The following is an 18,058-nucleotide window of genomic DNA, read 5'->3' as shown; positions in this document are numbered from 1 at the left end:
AAGGAAGGATGTGATTATAGCTTCAAAAGGAAGGATGTGCTAATATTAGAGATATTACGTCATTGTTTGTTGTTTATGTTTTATGCGAAAGCAAAGAATCGGATGGAAATAAAAGTTAGTTATATATGTCTACCTTGATCAAGACAGTCTCGTTATTATCATTATTAAATAGTAACGTCTACAGTAATTTATTATTAATCTGTGACTACAGAACAAGAACTGCCTGATCTGGAAACCACTTCGCGGTTCATCTCAGATATAGAATTACTTGTCTGAACCCTTCAACATGTAAAATGAGAATGAAAAGGAAGAGGAAGAACTGATGTATGTGTACCCAAATAGTGTGAACAGCAGCAAAGTTTTTTTTTCAAGTGTGGAAATACAGCTTCTGGCACCCATAAGACTCCCGTGGAACTTCTCTTTGCTTGGAGTTATGTCCTCTGGAGCTGAATCAGCTTCTGCGATAAATGGTGAACTGGGTCTTGACCTTAAAATGTGCTTTCATAAATTGCACAATTAAGTAATCTTAATAGTGTTGTACTTTTAATTATTTCACTAAAAAAAGTTTCACCTTTCAGCAAAAAAAAAAATGACAAAACTATTTTCTTTTGTTTGCCTGTAGAAATGGGAAAACCTTGTTTGAAAAGATTTAACATGCATTTATATTTCATATGTAAACATCCGCAATTGCAATAGCAAATATAGAAAACATGACATCTGTCTTCCACTCTTCATAAGAAATATGGGTAACAAAGTCACAGTCATACAAAGAACGTAGTGAAACTCTGAACACTTTAGTCTTAGAAAGAACGTAGCTCTAATAGGTTTGATTACTATTTTAGTTTGGTTAATGGTGTAATTTTGTGCAGCTTTGTGCAAAATTTTCTGTTTAGAGTTTATGGTTGGGATATTTCTTATTTAAAAAATATTTTTCTCAGTCAAAGATCGAGCTCCATCAGTTGTTACACTTGCCATCTTGTTCCAAGCCTACCCAACACTCAGAGATTGTGTCTTGAATCGAGTGTGTTGATGTATAACCAATACGCCTAATCTTCGTTTACTAAAAACTTTTATAATGAGACAGTTTCAATAATTTATATAGATTTTATTTTTAATATTTGCATTTTATATGTATATACTGTAGGCATACCTGATTTCTATAGGTGTCAGTGGGCCGCATAAAACACTTCGGAGGGCCGCATGTGGCCCGCGGACCGTAATTTGCCCACCCCTGGATTAGATTGATTCAAACTAAAATCAACCCAACCAGTTCTACTTCTAAGCATTAATGATGTAAGATATCTGTAGTGCTGGTATAAAGTCTACTGAATTGATTTTATCAAACTTCACGTTTTCAAAATGGCTGCGGCACATTTTATCCCACCTCAAATTCAAGATAATCCTAATGGATGGGGACCAAATCAAATTCCAGAACAGTTTAAAGATATGCCCTATCAGCCCTTTTCCAAGGATGTTAGATTAGGAAAGGTAATGTAGAGTTTAATCTTAACTAGTCTAGATTACATTATTTCAATATTTGTATCTTTTTTCTCGCCATCTGTAACAAAATTTCTGTTGTCAGTGTAAGTGTTGAGCCTAGCCGCTAGTGGCCCTAGCCCTAGGGCAGGGCGGCCTATAATTATTTATAATATAATATAATCTAGCGATGTTACAATTTTTTCAGAAATGTTTTTAAAAGAATTGTGTTGTTTATCTCTAGAGATCTAGTATGTTGTAGTTGTACTGTAGATCTAGTCAATCTAGAGTCACTAAAAGAGTGAGTAATCTAGACTATTCTAGACTCACTCAGTCTAGATTAGATAGGGAGGGGAAATAAAAAATTGATCTTTGAAAAAACAATTTTTCGTTAGTACATCATTAAAATACTTATAAAGAACTTTCCAATGGTGTTTAAATTATGACTGTATGTCTAATAGTTAGAAAGTTATGATTTTTTTGTGTCGCTTTGGCTTTGGCCTAACATTGTTGACATGGAACAAGTAAGATGAGTCATCATGAGAGCGTCTCTCTCGCTAAGCCAGCGAGACACACCCCCGCTCAAAAAGTTAAAAAGTTGGAATTGAGTTTCGTAGAGGATAAATCTACTTATTAAATAAGAAATTTAATACTTATTAATAGTAGATTTAGTATTCATAGTAGTGAATTTCTAGAATAGCTCACAAATCTGATTTCATTTATATTTTATATTTATGAACTTTACTTGTTTAAAATGTAAATATTGATGAAATAAACAAATTATCGGGTCTAGATCTACAAGAATTGTCAGAGAGGTGGGGACAAAATTGCGGCGTTCTGATGGCAGAAAATAACAAAATATTTAAAAAGTGGGATCAAAATCGTCTGAAACAATATCGCGATAAAACTTGGTAGAATTATAGCCAGGCATGATATCTACCATGGAAAAAAAATGAATCATTGATCATTTTCCTGGACCCTGTATTGCTAAAAACAAAAAATGTGTATTTTTTATAATAAATGTAAAAATGACAAATAACTTTTTAAAAAAGCCGTAATTAAGCTTTATATAGGCCATTGTCTAAAGTAATCGATAACATAAGTTTAAAACTTCTCTTATTTCATTCAAAAGTGTACTAAATTTGCAAGTGTGGTTTATGTGAAAAAAAGTCAAAAACCCAATCTCAAGTTTATCGGTCATTTTTTACTTTCACACTTCCGCGTTTTTTCGTCTAGCTAGTCTAGAGTTAGAGTAAAGTGCGAAGTTCGAAATTATTAAGCCCGCAGGCAGCAATTTTCACGTTTGGATTTTTATAGCACTGTAACGGTCTGGCCTATGAAAAAACTGATGGTATCTCTGAATTCCTCGTCCTTTTTTCTATAAAAATAGATTGAATTTAATGTATCACTAGGCTTGGTTAAAATTAAATCTGAGTTCAAAGAGGTGTAGGGTAGGTATCGCCAAGCGTACTTTACCTCGAGCAGATTTTTCCCCAGTTAGTAAGCTCGAATGGGTTGATGGAAGGTTCGAACAGATCAAAGAATATATATCTAAAAACATGTTTTAATATTTAATTTTCACTATAAAGTCATTTTCTTTTTACTCCAGCGCAAGAACACCATCCATTCATTTCCCACCCTCCACAACTTCAAATAGTCTCTTTAAGCTGATGAGCAATCAGACTTAAAAATAGCCTTAAGCCCATTACCCATTTATTTCCTTCACTACTGGGTAGTAAAAAAGAATAATTCCACACCTCCTGAGTTTGACCTCACCATGAACTTAGCCTTTACAAGGAAAAGGAAATAGTATGTGTCGGAAGTAAAGAAAAAAGGTGCATGCGCAGTAGCAATTTAGTAGTAATTTGGTAAACATTCAAATAAAAAAGTTTTAGCAATAAAAAGTGAACTGTTCAAACCTCTTGACAAATCGGGGCTGCTCGAACTTTGCAATTTACTCTAGATCTAGATTATTCTAGATTTGAAAGAGCCTTCTAGATTTATATGAATTATGTATGATATTTATCATGTATGATTCCTGGTTGAAAGAATTAATATAAATTTTTTATGTGTGCTTGACTTGTCCTTATCATAGCAACCAAAATGGACACGATGAGATTTGAATGTGTTGAATAAATATGTAGGGATGTTACAATATCCGGTGACACGCCCTTTTATTAAGTCAAAAAACTGTTTCGACTTTTTTCTGACATTTTTTTAGACATGCCTTAAAGGTGCACTTTTTTAACCTATTAATTGAATACTTCTCTGTAAAAGAGTTATAGTTTTTGATTGACCAATAAAAATGGCTACCGGGAATGAAATTACGCTTTCCCACGTGGAGTAGAAGGTTATTTTTTATTAGACTTTAATTAATAAAGGTTTGATTTCCCTGTGTATAGTTTAAAAGGCTCAACATACCCACGCCTGGCTTTTGACTCTCCAGTATTGTAGAGCATTTTTCTGGCTAAATTTCAGTGCTTGACTTTTCACATAATTCTGTGCACTTTGGATGCTATTAATTTTTAATATTTAGCAGTTGAATCTAATGCTGGAGGCCATTGTTAACCATTGTAATTTTAGCCATCTTGTTTACATGCCAAGATAATAGTCTTCTTCTTCTTCGTTCTCATTGTTATGTTGGAGTGTTCAGATGAGTAGACCAATACATGAGATGAACTGCGCAGTGGTTTCCAAATCAGGGACCTCTCCATATAGTTTCCTTTCTATTGGGGTGATTTGGGGCCAATGTCTTATATGGGCCTCTTGGTAAAGAGAGCAGTTTTGGAGGACGTGGTCTGCATTCTCTGGTGATACTCCACATGGGCAGATTTCACTGGTTCCAATTTTGAGCTTTCGGTACATGTGTTGTCGCATTCTGTTGTGTCCGGTCCTGAGTCGAAAGATTAGATGTTGGTCTTGTCGGGAAAGCTTATAGTAAGCATCATCTTTCTTGTGATTTGGATGAGAGCTTGTCCATTTCTCATTTATTTTATTTATGATTAATTTCTTCAATTCTTCTGTATAAAGTGAAGAGATTATTAGTGAGTTAGTTCTTCCACTCTTGGCGAGTGTGTCAGCCTTCTCATTTCCTTATAGTTCTATATGAGCTGGTATCCATTAAATAACAGTTTTTTTGCTGTTGTTGTTGAGCTTTGTAAGTGCTGTCTGAGGTTTTTAATATATGAGAAATCAGAGTTTTGCAGGCTTTGGAGGGTTGTTTTTGCATCGGTTAGAAAGACAATCTGACTGTGTGGGGAACTTGGATGATTTGCTAGCATGGTAGCAGCTAGTGTTAGTGCTTCCCATTCTGCTCTGTGACTGTCAGAGAGCTCGCCAGTTGCAATGGATTTTTCTAGTTTTCCTCCATCTGGCCATTTGATAAGTATTCCAGCTCCTGCAATTTGAGGTGGCTTTATGGGTTGAGCCATCCGTGTAAACTCTGATCCACTGATTGCTAGGATAATTAGTATGTAGAAACAGTTCACTATTTTCTTGAGCTCTGTTGGTCTGTAATCAGATGTTCTTTTTATGCTTTCAATATGTCCCTTATAGTAGGAAGAGGGCTTTCGTCCCAGGGTGGAGATTCATTATAGTGTATCAAGGATTCCAGAGTAATTTTTTCAAGTTGGTGTTTCTTTTTTAGGTTTAGAGATTCCTGTATGAAATTGGTCCTTTTGAGACGTTTTTTTGTGCCAGTTTTGTGGATGGGGTGCCTCTCCATGGTTTCCAATTTAGTGAATTGGGAAAGGATTTTTATTTCTCTTCTTTCATCCAGAGAGATCAGGGCAGCTGTTTCCTCCATAGCTCTTATGGGTGTTGTTTTGATTGCTCCTGTCATTATCCTTAGACCAGACATGCCTACAGTCCCGCATTATGCGGAACCGTCCCGCAAAAGCATAAAAAAAGCTCACATGTTCCGCCGTTCCGCATTCACGTTTTTTTGTTCCGCCAAGTCTGAATTCCGACACAAAAAAAAAAATCGCCGATTTTTCATTATTTATTAAAGTGCGAAATGAAAATACTGAATGAAAATAAAATATATATAGGTCTGTGTTTATTGTTTACATTTCATCTTCTCCCGGACCCGGTGTGTCCTAAATTTACGAAGATATGGCATGGTTGAGCTAGATCTAGACATAGATCTAGATCTAGTACTCTAGGTCTAGATACTAGATCTATTCTTAGAATCTAGTAAGTGCTAATAAGCCAAATGTTCTATTCAAATCCCTTTCTTTTCCCGACAATGGCTCTACTCTATTAGTTAGTATTAGTCTAGACTCTACTAGTCTAGAATCACCCTTACTCTAGACGTCTTGTACTACTAGACTTACTAGATATCTAGATTCTAGTTACTAGTAAGTAGTACAATACTGTCAATACAATATAGAGACGACTCTAGATCTAGATCTATTCTAACACTAGTAACTCACTGTCAACTCTAGTTAGTAACACTAACTCAACTGGTTTCTTAGGTTTCTAAGTAAAAGGATTTTTTTAAAATACGTTATTAAAGATCTACACCTAAATGATAATAATTAAATAATATAATTAACTTAGACACAGTAATGCTAAGGCCTAAATAAGGCTATCTATATTATATCTACTTATTACTTACATTATTTACAAAGTCTAAATTGGGATCTAGGGCTAGGCCTAGCACTAGATTAGATTACTAGATATTATAACTAGATGATACTAACTAAATCTACATCTATCTACAGAAATAGACTTTGAAGGTGATAGATCTCTAGATTTCTATATCTATGTATCATTATCATGATTATGTAATACATTTAGTTCTCAATAAGTCCATAGATCTAGACATAAATATTTAGATCTATGATATAATTATTATAATATCTGTTCTTAGACTTAGAGGACTTATTAGATGTAGGTCTATTCCTAGACTAGTAGACACTCTTAAATTATTTTAGATCTAGAACTAGAGACAACTTCTAGAGTGACTAGAGTAGAGCCCTAGAAAAGGATAGATAATCAAGTAGATCTAGAATAATCTAGATCTAGTCATTAGAAATTAAAATATTTAGATTTAGTACTAGTAGTAGTAACTAGGTCATTAGAATAGATTTTTTTTAGAATTCATCATATAGGAGTTAGAACTATTGATTTCAAACAAAGGATATAATTATGAATTAAAGGTTTTCTTACTTTTAATTATAGTATACTATTTACATCTAATTTATAAAAGCAAACTAGTATTGTTATTAAAGTAATTATAATTGAAGTTTTATTTATATTGCGTACAGTATGGCTGACAAACCTAAACGCGTTTATGTTCCACATTGGGGCCCAAAATTCCACATTTTCAACCTGAGTGTTCCACATTCTGGGTCTTGGGGGTAGGCATGTCTGTTAGACCAATATTTTGAACCTTGTCTATTTTTCTTAGGTTGGTTTGGGCTGCTGAGCCCCATACCGAGGCACCATATTCTAGTACAGGTCTTACATTACTGGTATAGGTCTTTTTCAGGATGTTGTGATTAGCTCCCCAATCTGTGCCAGCTAATTTTTTCAAGAGGGATAGTCTCTGAATGCCTTTACTCTGTGTTTTATCTATTTGGCTTTTCCAGGTTAGTCTCGGGTCATAGGTGACTCCAAGGTATGTAGGGCTGTCATTTTTTTCTAAAGCTTCCTTATCTAATGTTTATTTTATTGTTTGTTGTTTTGTTGACAGTGAGAATATGGTATATGTTGTCTTTTTTTGTGTTGATGGACATGCCCCAGTCTGTGGACCAATTATTGAGTATATCGAGAGCATCTTGTAATTGAAATTTCGATGTTCCTACATATTCTTCTGTGCTAATTAAGGCAAGGTCATCTGCATACATGCTGCTTTTAACTTTTCTTGGAAGGTTTTGATTTAGATCGTTTATGAATATTAGGAAAAGTGTTGGGGATAGGACTCCTCCTTGGGGGACGCCATTTTTTATACCCACTGTGTGGCTTCTTTGTCCTTGCATGCAAACTAAGGCTTTTCTATTATTTAGATATTCCTTTATCCAGTTGTACATTCTGTGGGATATGTGATGCTGGATTAGCTTGAGCAAGAGACCTTGTTCCCAGACTTTGTCAAATGCTTTTTCTTAGTTAACTCACACAATTGTTGTTGGTTTCTTTTCTTGAAAGCCATCTTCTATTTCTTGTGTGATGAAGGCAATTTGATCTTCTGTTGATCTGCCTTTTCTAAAGCCAACCTGGGCTTCAGTGAGTAGGTTATTTGACTCAAGGATCCATGTCAGCCTTCTATTTATCACTCTTTCCATCAGTTTGCAAGTACAGCTAGTGAGGCTGATGGGGCGGTAGCTATCCAGTTTATTTCTTGGTTTGCCATGCTTTAGTATAGGGATCATTATGGCTTTTTTCCAGATGTTTGGAATTCTGCCAGATTTCCAGCTAGCATTGAATATTTGTAGCAGTTTTCTTTTGGCTTGAGGACCCAAGTGAAGAAGCATGTCATTAGATATTTTGTCTGGCTAAGGGTTTGTTTTGGTTTGAGGACTTTTAGGGATTAATCAAGTTCCTTCATTTTAAGATTAGTGGTCATTCCCAAGGAGTAAGCTGGATTGTTTTCTTTAATTCTATCTTGGATTTCTGAGTTTACATCTTTATTTCTACTTTCATTGATTTGTATTTGTCCGACGCTTTGGAAAAACTTGGAGAAAGCTGAGTATGACTTATTAACCTGATTTGATTTGCAGTTTATTGAAGTTCTGTATAGGTCTGTGAGCTTTGAGAATAGGTTCCAGTTGGCTTTTTTGTAGTTCCATCTGGGGATGGTGGAGTTTTCTGATATTTTGAAGGAGGTATCCATACTGATCAATATGGGTCTGTGGTCACTGGTGGCTAGCTGGTCTGCAACTTCTCTGGTGCACTTTTTGGATAAGTTGTCAGTTGCAAAGGCTAGATCTGGAGTGGTTGATGTTAGCCAGGCTCTTGAGAAAAAGGTTGGTTTATCCTCAGGTTTGTTAAGCAAGATAAGTCTGTTCTCTGCTTGCCATTCTTCAATTTCTTCTCCCCTGGCATTTAGGTGTGGGTATCCCCAGCTCTGAGAGTGACTATTCATATCTCCTAAGATAAGACAGTCTTCTTGGTCAGGTATTTGTATGTGGTCAATCTCTATTTCCTTGTCTGGTGGGAAGTAGCAGTTAAATAGATTATTTCCATCTGGGAGAATTAGCTTAGTTCCCATTATTTCTGATTCTGAGGAGTTGGGCAGAGTTATGTCTGTGGTAGGGATGTCATTTTTAATGAGGGTGTGGATTCCTCCTTTGGGTCTGATTTTTGTCTATCTTGTCTGATGCAGGTGTAGCTTCTAATGGAGAAAGGAAGATTACTGTTCAAATGAGTTTCTTGGATGCAAGCTACATCAATTTCTTTCTCATGCAGAAATATTTTTAGAGCTTATTTTTTCTTTTGGATGCCATCTTTCTTATATTATACAGCTATGTGAACAAATACCCTATATATTCAAAACATTATTTGATAATTAACTATTTGAAATTAATGGTAAAAACAAAATTTGCTGTATATGTATGTAAAGATGTTGAATTATAGATTTAAGAAAAAATATTTTTATATGTAATTTTGAGTGTAAAAGATGTTAGTGATTCTTTAATACACACCATGACTCATGACTCTAAAATACACATAACTAATATAATGCACCTTTCCATCATATTATTTCTGGTCAATGTAGAGATCTCAAAGCATATGATAAACAAATGGAAAATGGCAACCATTGGCTATGTTGTTCAATAAATCTTCAAATGAAAAACAAATGGATGTTTCAGGTTCTAAAATGACTGTCAGGTTGTTACTTGATATCTTTCAATAGATTTTCTGTAGACTACCATTGTTTCTGTTCTTGGTGGGTAGTTTGCAATATCATATATATTATCTCATACATTTCCTGCTTCAAAAAAATCTCCAACGATTTTGTTATGGAAAGTGTTACAAAGCCATTAGGTCTTAAATCCATTAAAAAACAAGCCAACACATTAATTTCTTGTTTGATTGATTTGACACAATTATTCTACAAACCATTAATACACTTAAAGACATTATAGACAAAATAGTCTTTGGCAAATGTAAAAGTGAAACAGATTGTCTATGAGAGAAAAGACCATTTCCAGCTATCGCACTGGGTGATCTACATTGCAAGTTAGTAGTAGCTGTTGAATTTTAAAAGCAGAACTGTGCTGCTGGAAGAAGAATGTGGATAATGTCAAGCTTAATATATGTATGCATCAGACGTAATAGACAGGCACACAAATTATATGTTCACTCTCTCTCTTTTGTAGGTGTCTGATTGGACCGGCAGCACTTATCAAGATAAACGTTATCTAGGTAGGGCTACTTTTTTTTTTTTGATCCACAATTTTATTCAATAGATATACATTTAATTAATTTTATGATAATGGTGAGTTGCTATTAATTGAGAAACAATTTTTAAAAGTTTTGATTGGTATTTAAATTAGTATTTTTATATTTTTTTAGGGAAGTATAACTCAGCCTTTGGAGGGGGAAGCCAATATGCCTATTATCATGAGGAAGATGAAAGTACTTTTCAACTTGTGGACACTTCAAGAGTCCAAAAACCAGTGTATCAGAGACGAGGGAAACTGTTTCAACAGGTGCTTAGGCAATTATTTGCCATATAGTACTTTACTATTGAATTAGTAAATAAGAGTTATTTACATTCTGAAAGTATATTTGTTTTGCTTTTAATGGAAATTAAAAAAAAAAATATTGCCATTCTAGAATCGACAGCGCCGAGATAGAGAACGCCGACAACAGCAGACACAAGCTAACATGCAAGTTCTCACAAAGACACAAAAGAACCGTGAACGTGATCGTCAGCGTTTACTTAAAAAGTGGCAGAAACAATTTGGTAAACAAATGCAGGAGAATAGAAGTAAAATGCCAATTCGTAATCGAGACGCCTCAGTTCAGATTAAAGATGACTGGGTTGTGGTAGAAGAGATGGACTTCCCACGTTTGTCTAAACTGAATCTTCCAGATATAAAAGAAAGCGAAGATTTGTAAGTGCTAATTTCAGTCTTTCTTTCTAGTGACACTTAACTTGTAAACTTTAATTTTATTTATAATTATTGTTTTGAGAACCATTCCATAATTATAAAAGCCTAAAATGGATTACTTTCAGGGTAACGTGTGGCTCAATGGAATTTTATGACAAGTCATATGATCGAGTCACAACCAAGAATGAGAAGCGTTTGAAACGTATCAATCGCATTTTCCATAAAGTTACTACTACTGATGATCCAATCATTCGACAGGTACTATTTTGTTGTTCAACAAAGTATGCATCTCATTGTATAATCATTTAGACACACTTCACTTAACTGCAGCAATTAAAACACTTCAAATCTGATGCGGATTAAAACTGTCTTCTAGTAGAAAATGATACCTTTTAAATATTTTTAAAAACTTTAAACATTTTTATTTTTCTTTATCAGCTTGCCAAAACCCAGGGCAATGTTTTTGCTACGGATGCTATCCTAGCCACCATGATGTGCTGTCCACGTTCTTCCTATTCATGGGATGTTGTGGTACAGAGGGTGGGCAACAAATTGTTCTTTGATAAACGTGATGACTCTGACTTTGATTTGCTGACTGTGAGTGAGACAGCCACAGAACCACCCCAAGAAGATGGCAGTGCCAGCATCAATTCTCCACGCAGTCTGGCTCTGGAGGCAACTTTCATTAATCACAATTTCTCACAGCAAGTCTTAAGAATGGTAAGATTTAGCTCTACGTCATACAAATTTTTTTGTTTTTCACAGTATAAGTACAAAAATACATATAGAATGTCTTTGGAATATTTTTTATTATTAAATCATTCACTGCTTTTTTTTTTTTTCAAGCTTCAACTCATTATTTTGTACCTTTGCATCTTTTTTAAAAATTATGATCAGAATGAAGAAAAATACAGTTTTGAAAAGCCAAATCCATTTGTTCAAGGAGAAGATGACACAGAAGTAGCTTCAGTTGGCTACAGGTAGGCCTCAGGAAATTAGCTTGTTTGTAATTATTGTTTGCTTCACTAGTCTACCAAATACTTGTTTGTAATTATTGTTTGCTTCACTAGTCTACCAAATACTTGTTTGTAATTATTGTTTGCTTCAAAAGTCAGCCCAATATTTATTTGTAGTTCTTGCGATGACCTCTTAACTCTCATATGTGTACAGGTATAGAAAGTGGGATCTTGGCAATGAGATTGTTTTGATAGCTAGAACTGAGCATGATGCTGTAACTTATGGTCCAAACAATGAGATTCAGTTTATGAACATCAAGGCTTTAAATGAGTGGGACTCAAGGGTAAGTAGTAGTATGGTTAGTGTTTTTTACACACCCCCCCTCCCCATCCCCAAAAGCAATTATGGGATCTGTAAGCTCCCTTCATCAGGGTTAGGGTAGAGTCCATGCATCAAGCATTTTCTTGCATTCTGAGTAACAACTATTTCACCATTTAAAAGAAGCTCATGTAAGATCAAGCTAAATTAAGGAGGGGCAAAAGAAACAGATATGGAAGTCTGAGAGACATAAAAGGCATTGTACATTTGTAGTGGGCTTGATCATTCGTGTTTTCAGCATAACATCTTGTAGCATGCCTATTTTGATCAAGAAAAACATTTCATCAAAATGATGGTGCATCCTCGATAGAAATTTAACCATTCTGGTGTAAATGGCGGGTAGATTATAGAATCACATTTGCGAGGACCTATTGAAAAGTCTTCAAAAGAGTATTTTAAATAGATCTTGTTGCAGACATCTTTTGTGAAAATAGTACTTAAGATTAGAAGATGAAATATTGTTTCATTTAATTTGTAAACATTGGAATTATAATGAGGTCTTTAACTTTATTAATGCTAAATATGGATTTCTAACTACAAAGTAAAACAACAGATTTTTTGCCCTTTAAAAAAACTAATGAAAAACCATTGCATTCTCTTTGTCAACAACTAGGAATGCACTTTGAGAAGTGTTGGTTTAGTTGTTTAGTTTTCATTATTGATCCAAATTTAATGTAGATAAATGGATGCAAGATTGCCAGCATGCTGGCAAAATTACATCTGAAAAAAGAACTATCCAGTAAACGCCAGTCCAACTGATTGCCGGTACTGGACTTTTTTTTCAACTTGCAGTAAATAAAAGTTTTTGTCTATAAGAATTTGTCAGATTTTGAACAGCTAAAGTTTAATAATAAGTCTGCTGTTCTTAATTAAGAAACTTTTGCAAAAATTTTTCATATGAAAAAAAAATGGTTTTAAAGTCATTTGTACATCGAGGGGATAGCAATGAATCATTCCAGCTTTATAATAGCAGTGAAACATTCAAACATTATAATAATAGTAAGTCATTGAAACTTTATAACAGCAGTAAAACATTAAATAGCTGCAAAACATTCAAACTTTATAATAGCTGTTAAAACATTCAAACTTTATAATTGAAATGCAGTAAAAAAAAAAACTATATATGTATCAGACCTGCCTACCGTTACGCAAAATGCGTATTCGTTACGCAAAATCTCCCAAAAATGACTGTCAGTACGCAAATACGCATTTAACCCGTCGCGTTACGCATTTTGTATCCTTTTTTTTTTCCCTCTCTTGGCTAGCTTACGAGCGGTCACGGAGGTCACGCTAAGCCGTCCTGTTGGGGGGGGGGGACATAAAAGGTGGGGGAACACATTGTGTCCAGATCTATACGTTGATTGGTTCTTAAAAGCAATTAGATTTAGTCTAGAAATGAAGAACCAGGTTGGTACCGTCAGCTGATAACCAACATGACTTTTTTTTTGTAAGTTCATTAGTAGAAATTAATTATGTTGAATCCCTGATTCTTGTATTCATTTGTATAGAAAAAAATATCGAAGTGCTATCGATTCAAAACACATTGAGTGACATCCTAGATATCTAGTCTAGATCTAGATCTGGATTCTAAATCTAGATAACTTGTTATACAGGAATAGATCTAGCTAGACATTACGTTATGTCATGATTCTCTTTCTAGATCGATAACATCTACTACCATCTAGTCTATATCTAGATTAGATTCTTAGTCTTATATAGAATAGATCAAGGATGAAGGTAGGCCTACGAAAGTTTGTAGTAGACCTACGTTTGTAGCGGATCCACGGCATCGGTAACACTCTTGAGCCCAGATCTAGAGTAGATTATATTCATTATATAGACATAGATCCAGATCGTCTATATATCATCTCCATTGTCGTATTGATCTAGATTTAGATTGTAGATCTAATCATGACATCTAGATCTAATATATATATATATATATATATATATATATATATATATATATATATATATGACAAAATAGTGGATCGCGTAAGTGTTATGCATTCTGGTGCCAAAATACGCATTTTGACCGTCAGCGTTACGCATTTGGACTTTTTTTGGTAGGCAGGTCTGATCTGTATATGTATATTTTTGTTATGTTTTATCTTGATGTTTTTTAAATCTAATTTGTCTCTTCAGTTTTCTGGTGGTGTTGATTGGCGAAGCCGTTTAGATACACAACGTGGTGCTGTCTTAGCCACAGAGTTGAAAAACAACAGCTGTAAACTAGCTAAGTGGACAGTTAGTGCTCTCTTAGCTGGATCTGACCAAATAAAATTTGGGTAAGTAGACTCTACAAATGATCTCACTGTGTGTGCATAGTCTTTTATGTCACATGCAATTATAAATATTTAATCATGCTGACTGCTCACAAAGACATAGAAGCTTTTAGAGGTGAACTTATAATTTTTGTGTTTCTGTCTCTAACTATAAAACATAATTATTTAAAGCATTAATTTTGCACCAAATTGGCATTGAAAAAACATGGTTACAACATATTTGAGTTCAGATCTTGTGGTCTATGGGGCAAATAATGTTAAGCATAACTGGGTAGACAGTTAACAAGGGTGTCCTGCAGTTAGCACAATAACCAAACACTTTGAGTTGGCTTGACTCTAGGAAGCCAAGTTTTCATTGGATTTGGATTCCTAATTCCTCTTGGTTTGGATGCTATGCACTTCACACTTAGCCTTCACACACCCTAAAAATTATTGTTTGCATTGGTTTATACAAAATTATATGTCCAAACTTTTAGTCACCACTTCTTGTGTTGTTTCTAGCTATGTGTCTAGGTTGCACCAGAAAGATACTGCCAAGCACGTGTTACTTGGTACTCAGCAGTTCAAGCCTGTAGAGTTTGCTAGTCAAATCAATTTGAACATGGACAATGCTTGGGGAATTCTCAGGTGTATAGTGGACACTTGTATGAAACTGAAGGAAGGAAAATATCTTATCATGAAAGATCCAAATAAGGTAAGAGCAAATGTTGATCCAGTATTTAGTAGGACTGCTTTTATTTTCAGACTTAGTTGGCATACAATTACTTATTTATTACTTCAGTAGTTTTCAGATTGCTATCAAATGAAATTTTCCTTTTTTTTTTAACAATTTATATCTTTTTTTAAGCCTGTTGTGAGAATTTATGACATCCCAGATCACACATTTGAATCTGATGAAGATGATGATGAGGAGGACTCAGATGATGATGATGATTCGGATGATGATGATGATTCCTCTACTGATGGTTAGTTGTTGTTTTTTTTTTTGGTATCATTATCTGTTTCAGTTGGAATAGTTGTCTAGCATTGTTTAGCTTTTTAACAAAATGTTGATTGAATGCTACTTATGTGGCATATTTAGAACCAAAATGTCATTATAATGTTTCATAACTTATAGTTTATTGCTGAATTAGTTGGATTTTACATGTTTTTTAAGTTTTTTGTTGTTTTTTTTTTTCATAAATTTGTGTAATACTTTTATGTTTGTGAATTGTATGTTTTTAGGTTGTAGTTTTGGTTTAACCTTCATTTGAAATACTTTGTTCTTTTCAGATGAAGGGGAGAAGTAAAGAGTGAACTGATTGTCTGTTTCCTTTCTTAACATGGTTTGGCCATCCTTTTTTTGTTGTTTTTATTGAGAGAGTGTCAGTGTCATGCCTGATGCAGTTGTAAGCCTAGACCTCAAAAACATTTCTTTGTATATTTAATACTATGTCTATTAGTTGTAAACATTATTGCATTAAAAAATGAAGTCTCTGAATACACAATTTTTAGTCGGAAAGCAAACATTTGAAGGAAATGCTTTTTTTTTGTGATTGAATAAACAATATGACATTGTTAATTTCACTATTTGTTTTTACTGTTGTAATATTATTAATTTACTTATAGATTTGTAACAAACATTGGAGATTTTGTGAAATGGTTGCAAAATTTGAATTTAATCTCCCTAAAAGTTTTTTTCTTTTTAATTCAGTATCAATAGGGTAGATTTAAAAAAAATTAATATTTAAACTTCATTCTAGATCTACTGCTATTTGTTCTTGATCCAGGTGCTTCTAGTGCTGATACATAATAATGAATATCTACACTAAGTACTGTTACTGATGTTATAACAGAGTTCACAGTGGCACTTGTTCTTCTTTGAGAATGAATGTATAACAATGTATTTGTGGTATGCTACACATTTTAGCAAATGACTCATTTCTGAACTAATAAACTTGAAAATGAGATAACAAATGCTGTTAATGTGATTTCATTATTACAATTTATTGAACATTTCCAACAGTGATGCATCATAACAAAATAACAAGTAATGAGATTTATGATTATATAAAAATACAAGGGAACATAAATACAATGAGTCAACTCAGACTTCATATTTAGTCCATGGCTGTAGATACCTGCGTTGAGACATGGCAAGAATAATTTCAAGCTTTGGCAAAGTCAAACCAGGTTTTTATAATTAGCACCTTCTTGGCTTGCCATTTTTAGAAAACTATATGAAGCTAGCAATAAGTAGTAGACTACAGGTCTTGTTTGAAGTCTTGAAATAGAGCTCTTCTTTGGTTAGGGTTTAATGATATGGTCTATGCATAATGAAAAGGCTATTGAACAAAATTATGATTATATAATTATTTTAAATGTATTTAAATATCCATGCCACTTATTTCAGTAAGTGCATTTCACCTCAATAGTATCTTTATAAACATAAATTGCTTTAGTTTTGTTTACATATGTGATGCTACTATGCATATGGTAAAGAATAAATATTAAGCATTGTTTTTTTAATTCCAAAGTTTAGAATAAATAAATGTGCTAATACTATTTATGAAAATAGTTAAAATTGTATGTTTGTTTTAGAAGAATGACTTATCACTTTATGACACCAAGTTTTGTTAACATTAATAAAAAAAAAAGTAAGTTTGTAAGCTGGTGGAAACTACTAACTACTAATTTTAAATTAGTGACCCCTAAAGTAAAATGGTTGAGTTACATTTTTATTTAGTCCATTGTTGATTGACTTTGAGCCTAACAAGGCAAATTAATTAGCTGGTTTCCAGTACATGCAGACCAACTTAGAATATAAGCATGTATATAATAAACTACTTTTCTAAAATGACAACCTAATGAGATGAAACATTATGAATATTATTTATACAAATAATTTAAGAGATGAATCCAAAGCATGCTGAATTGCTGATGTAAATGTGTCTGTTCCATCCTAATTCTCGACATTTACTGAATATGCTGAACACAAAGTAATAAAAACATTTGATGATCAAGTGCACAAAATAATCACAATAGCAATGGAAATCAAAATATAATTATCATATTGTTACTGGCTTATTGTTCAAATATCCACACCTTTTATTTAAAAAAAAAATAGTTATCATCTGTAGCTTCAAAGAACCAACTACTGGCCCTATGCATTCAAGTTTGAGATTCACTGAGTTATTAACATGGCAACCCATAGTTTTCTTCTTTCTCTCCTCTAGCTCTAAGGTGACTGTGTCGAGCCATTAGATTATTATGAATAGTTTAGTTCAAATGTTAGGTTCACATTTCATTATGTTCATACTAGGTTTACATCAGAGTAGAGCAAATTTATGCATCAAATTTTGGCTTGAGTAGCTAAACAGAATTTTAAGTTTACTTTTGCCCATTGCAAATGCTTTGAAGAATCACCAACTACAGTAATCTTACAGGTGTTTTGCTGTTCTAATTGTAATGGCCAACATCTTTTCAAAAAGATGCTGAAACCATTATACTGTCATTTTTTTATGCGTGGAGTTAATCCAGTTGTCCATTGAATCCCAGATGATTTGAAGCAGGATGACATGAACAGTGAAAAAGTTTTGTTTCAAAGGGCTAGCGATGTGATGGTTAGTTCAAGATGTGCCCAGAGACTCTTTCGTCTGATGTCAATGTTTTTGTGATGCAATGAACAAAGACTGCACTACCTTAACCTACACAATGATTTCTGGATACTGATGTCATCTATTGCAATGTCTCCAGTGAATCCAGCCATAGTAGCTTGAAATATTACCTGTCAAGTAAAAAAAAGTAAATCATAAAACTCTACAAGTTCAATGCAATGTTAGATGTACCGGTATTTAAAAAAAAAACACAATGTAGACTTCCATATTACAAAATACATAAACCTTGGCAGCAACAGCAGTT

General features: G+C 33.7%; 2 protein-coding genes across 5 annotated transcripts in view; one reads left to right on the top strand and one right to left on the bottom strand.

Annotated features, from left to right (window-relative positions):
• Positions 1 to 1,329: 1,329 nt before the first annotated feature.
• LOC106055988 (eukaryotic translation initiation factor 3 subunit D-like) lies at positions 1,330 to 15,719 on the top strand. Its single transcript, XM_056020581.1, has 12 exons — positions 1,330 to 1,488; positions 9,801 to 9,846; positions 9,997 to 10,133; positions 10,261 to 10,541; positions 10,664 to 10,796; positions 10,977 to 11,258; positions 11,436 to 11,518; positions 11,709 to 11,838; positions 14,019 to 14,161; positions 14,660 to 14,852; positions 15,006 to 15,123; positions 15,431 to 15,719. Exons 1-12 carry the CDS (start codon positions 1,360 to 1,362, stop codon positions 15,445 to 15,447), a joined length of 1,692 nt encoding a protein of 563 aa, XP_055876556.1. The 5' UTR covers positions 1,330 to 1,359; the 3' UTR covers positions 15,448 to 15,719.
• Positions 15,467 to 18,058, bottom strand: part of LOC106054441 (MAM and LDL-receptor class A domain-containing protein 1-like) — a 54,735-nt gene continuing 52,143 nt past the window's right edge. For all 4 annotated transcript variants that reach the window (XM_056020577.1, XM_056020580.1, XM_056020578.1 and 1 more), the window contains one exon: positions 15,467 to 17,924. In XM_056020577.1, the coding sequence (XP_055876552.1) occupies positions 17,835 to 17,924 (90 nt within the window). In that variant the 3' untranslated portion in view covers positions 15,467 to 17,834. The remainder of the gene's footprint in view (positions 17,925 to 18,058) is intronic.

Source organism: Biomphalaria glabrata, chromosome 2 (assembly GCF_947242115.1).
Source record: "Biomphalaria glabrata chromosome 2, xgBioGlab47.1, whole genome shotgun sequence".
Taxonomy (NCBI): Eukaryota; Metazoa; Mollusca; class Gastropoda; family Planorbidae; genus Biomphalaria; species Biomphalaria glabrata.
Note: the sequence above shows the minus strand (reverse complement) of the source record. Positions and strands in the feature narration are given on the sequence as shown.

Coding starts and splice junctions, on each gene's coding strand:
- LOC106055988 (XM_056020581.1), top strand. CDS start 1,360: ATGGCTGCGGCACATTTTATCCCACCTCAAATTCAAGATAATCCTAAT. Junction 1,489..9,800: donor AGGATGTTAGATTAGGAAAG/GTAATGTAGAGT, acceptor TCTCTTTTGTAG/GTGTCTGATTGGACCGGCAG. Junction 11,259..11,435: donor CACAGCAAGTCTTAAGAATG/GTAAGATTTAGC, acceptor AATTATGATCAG/AATGAAGAAAAATACAGTTT.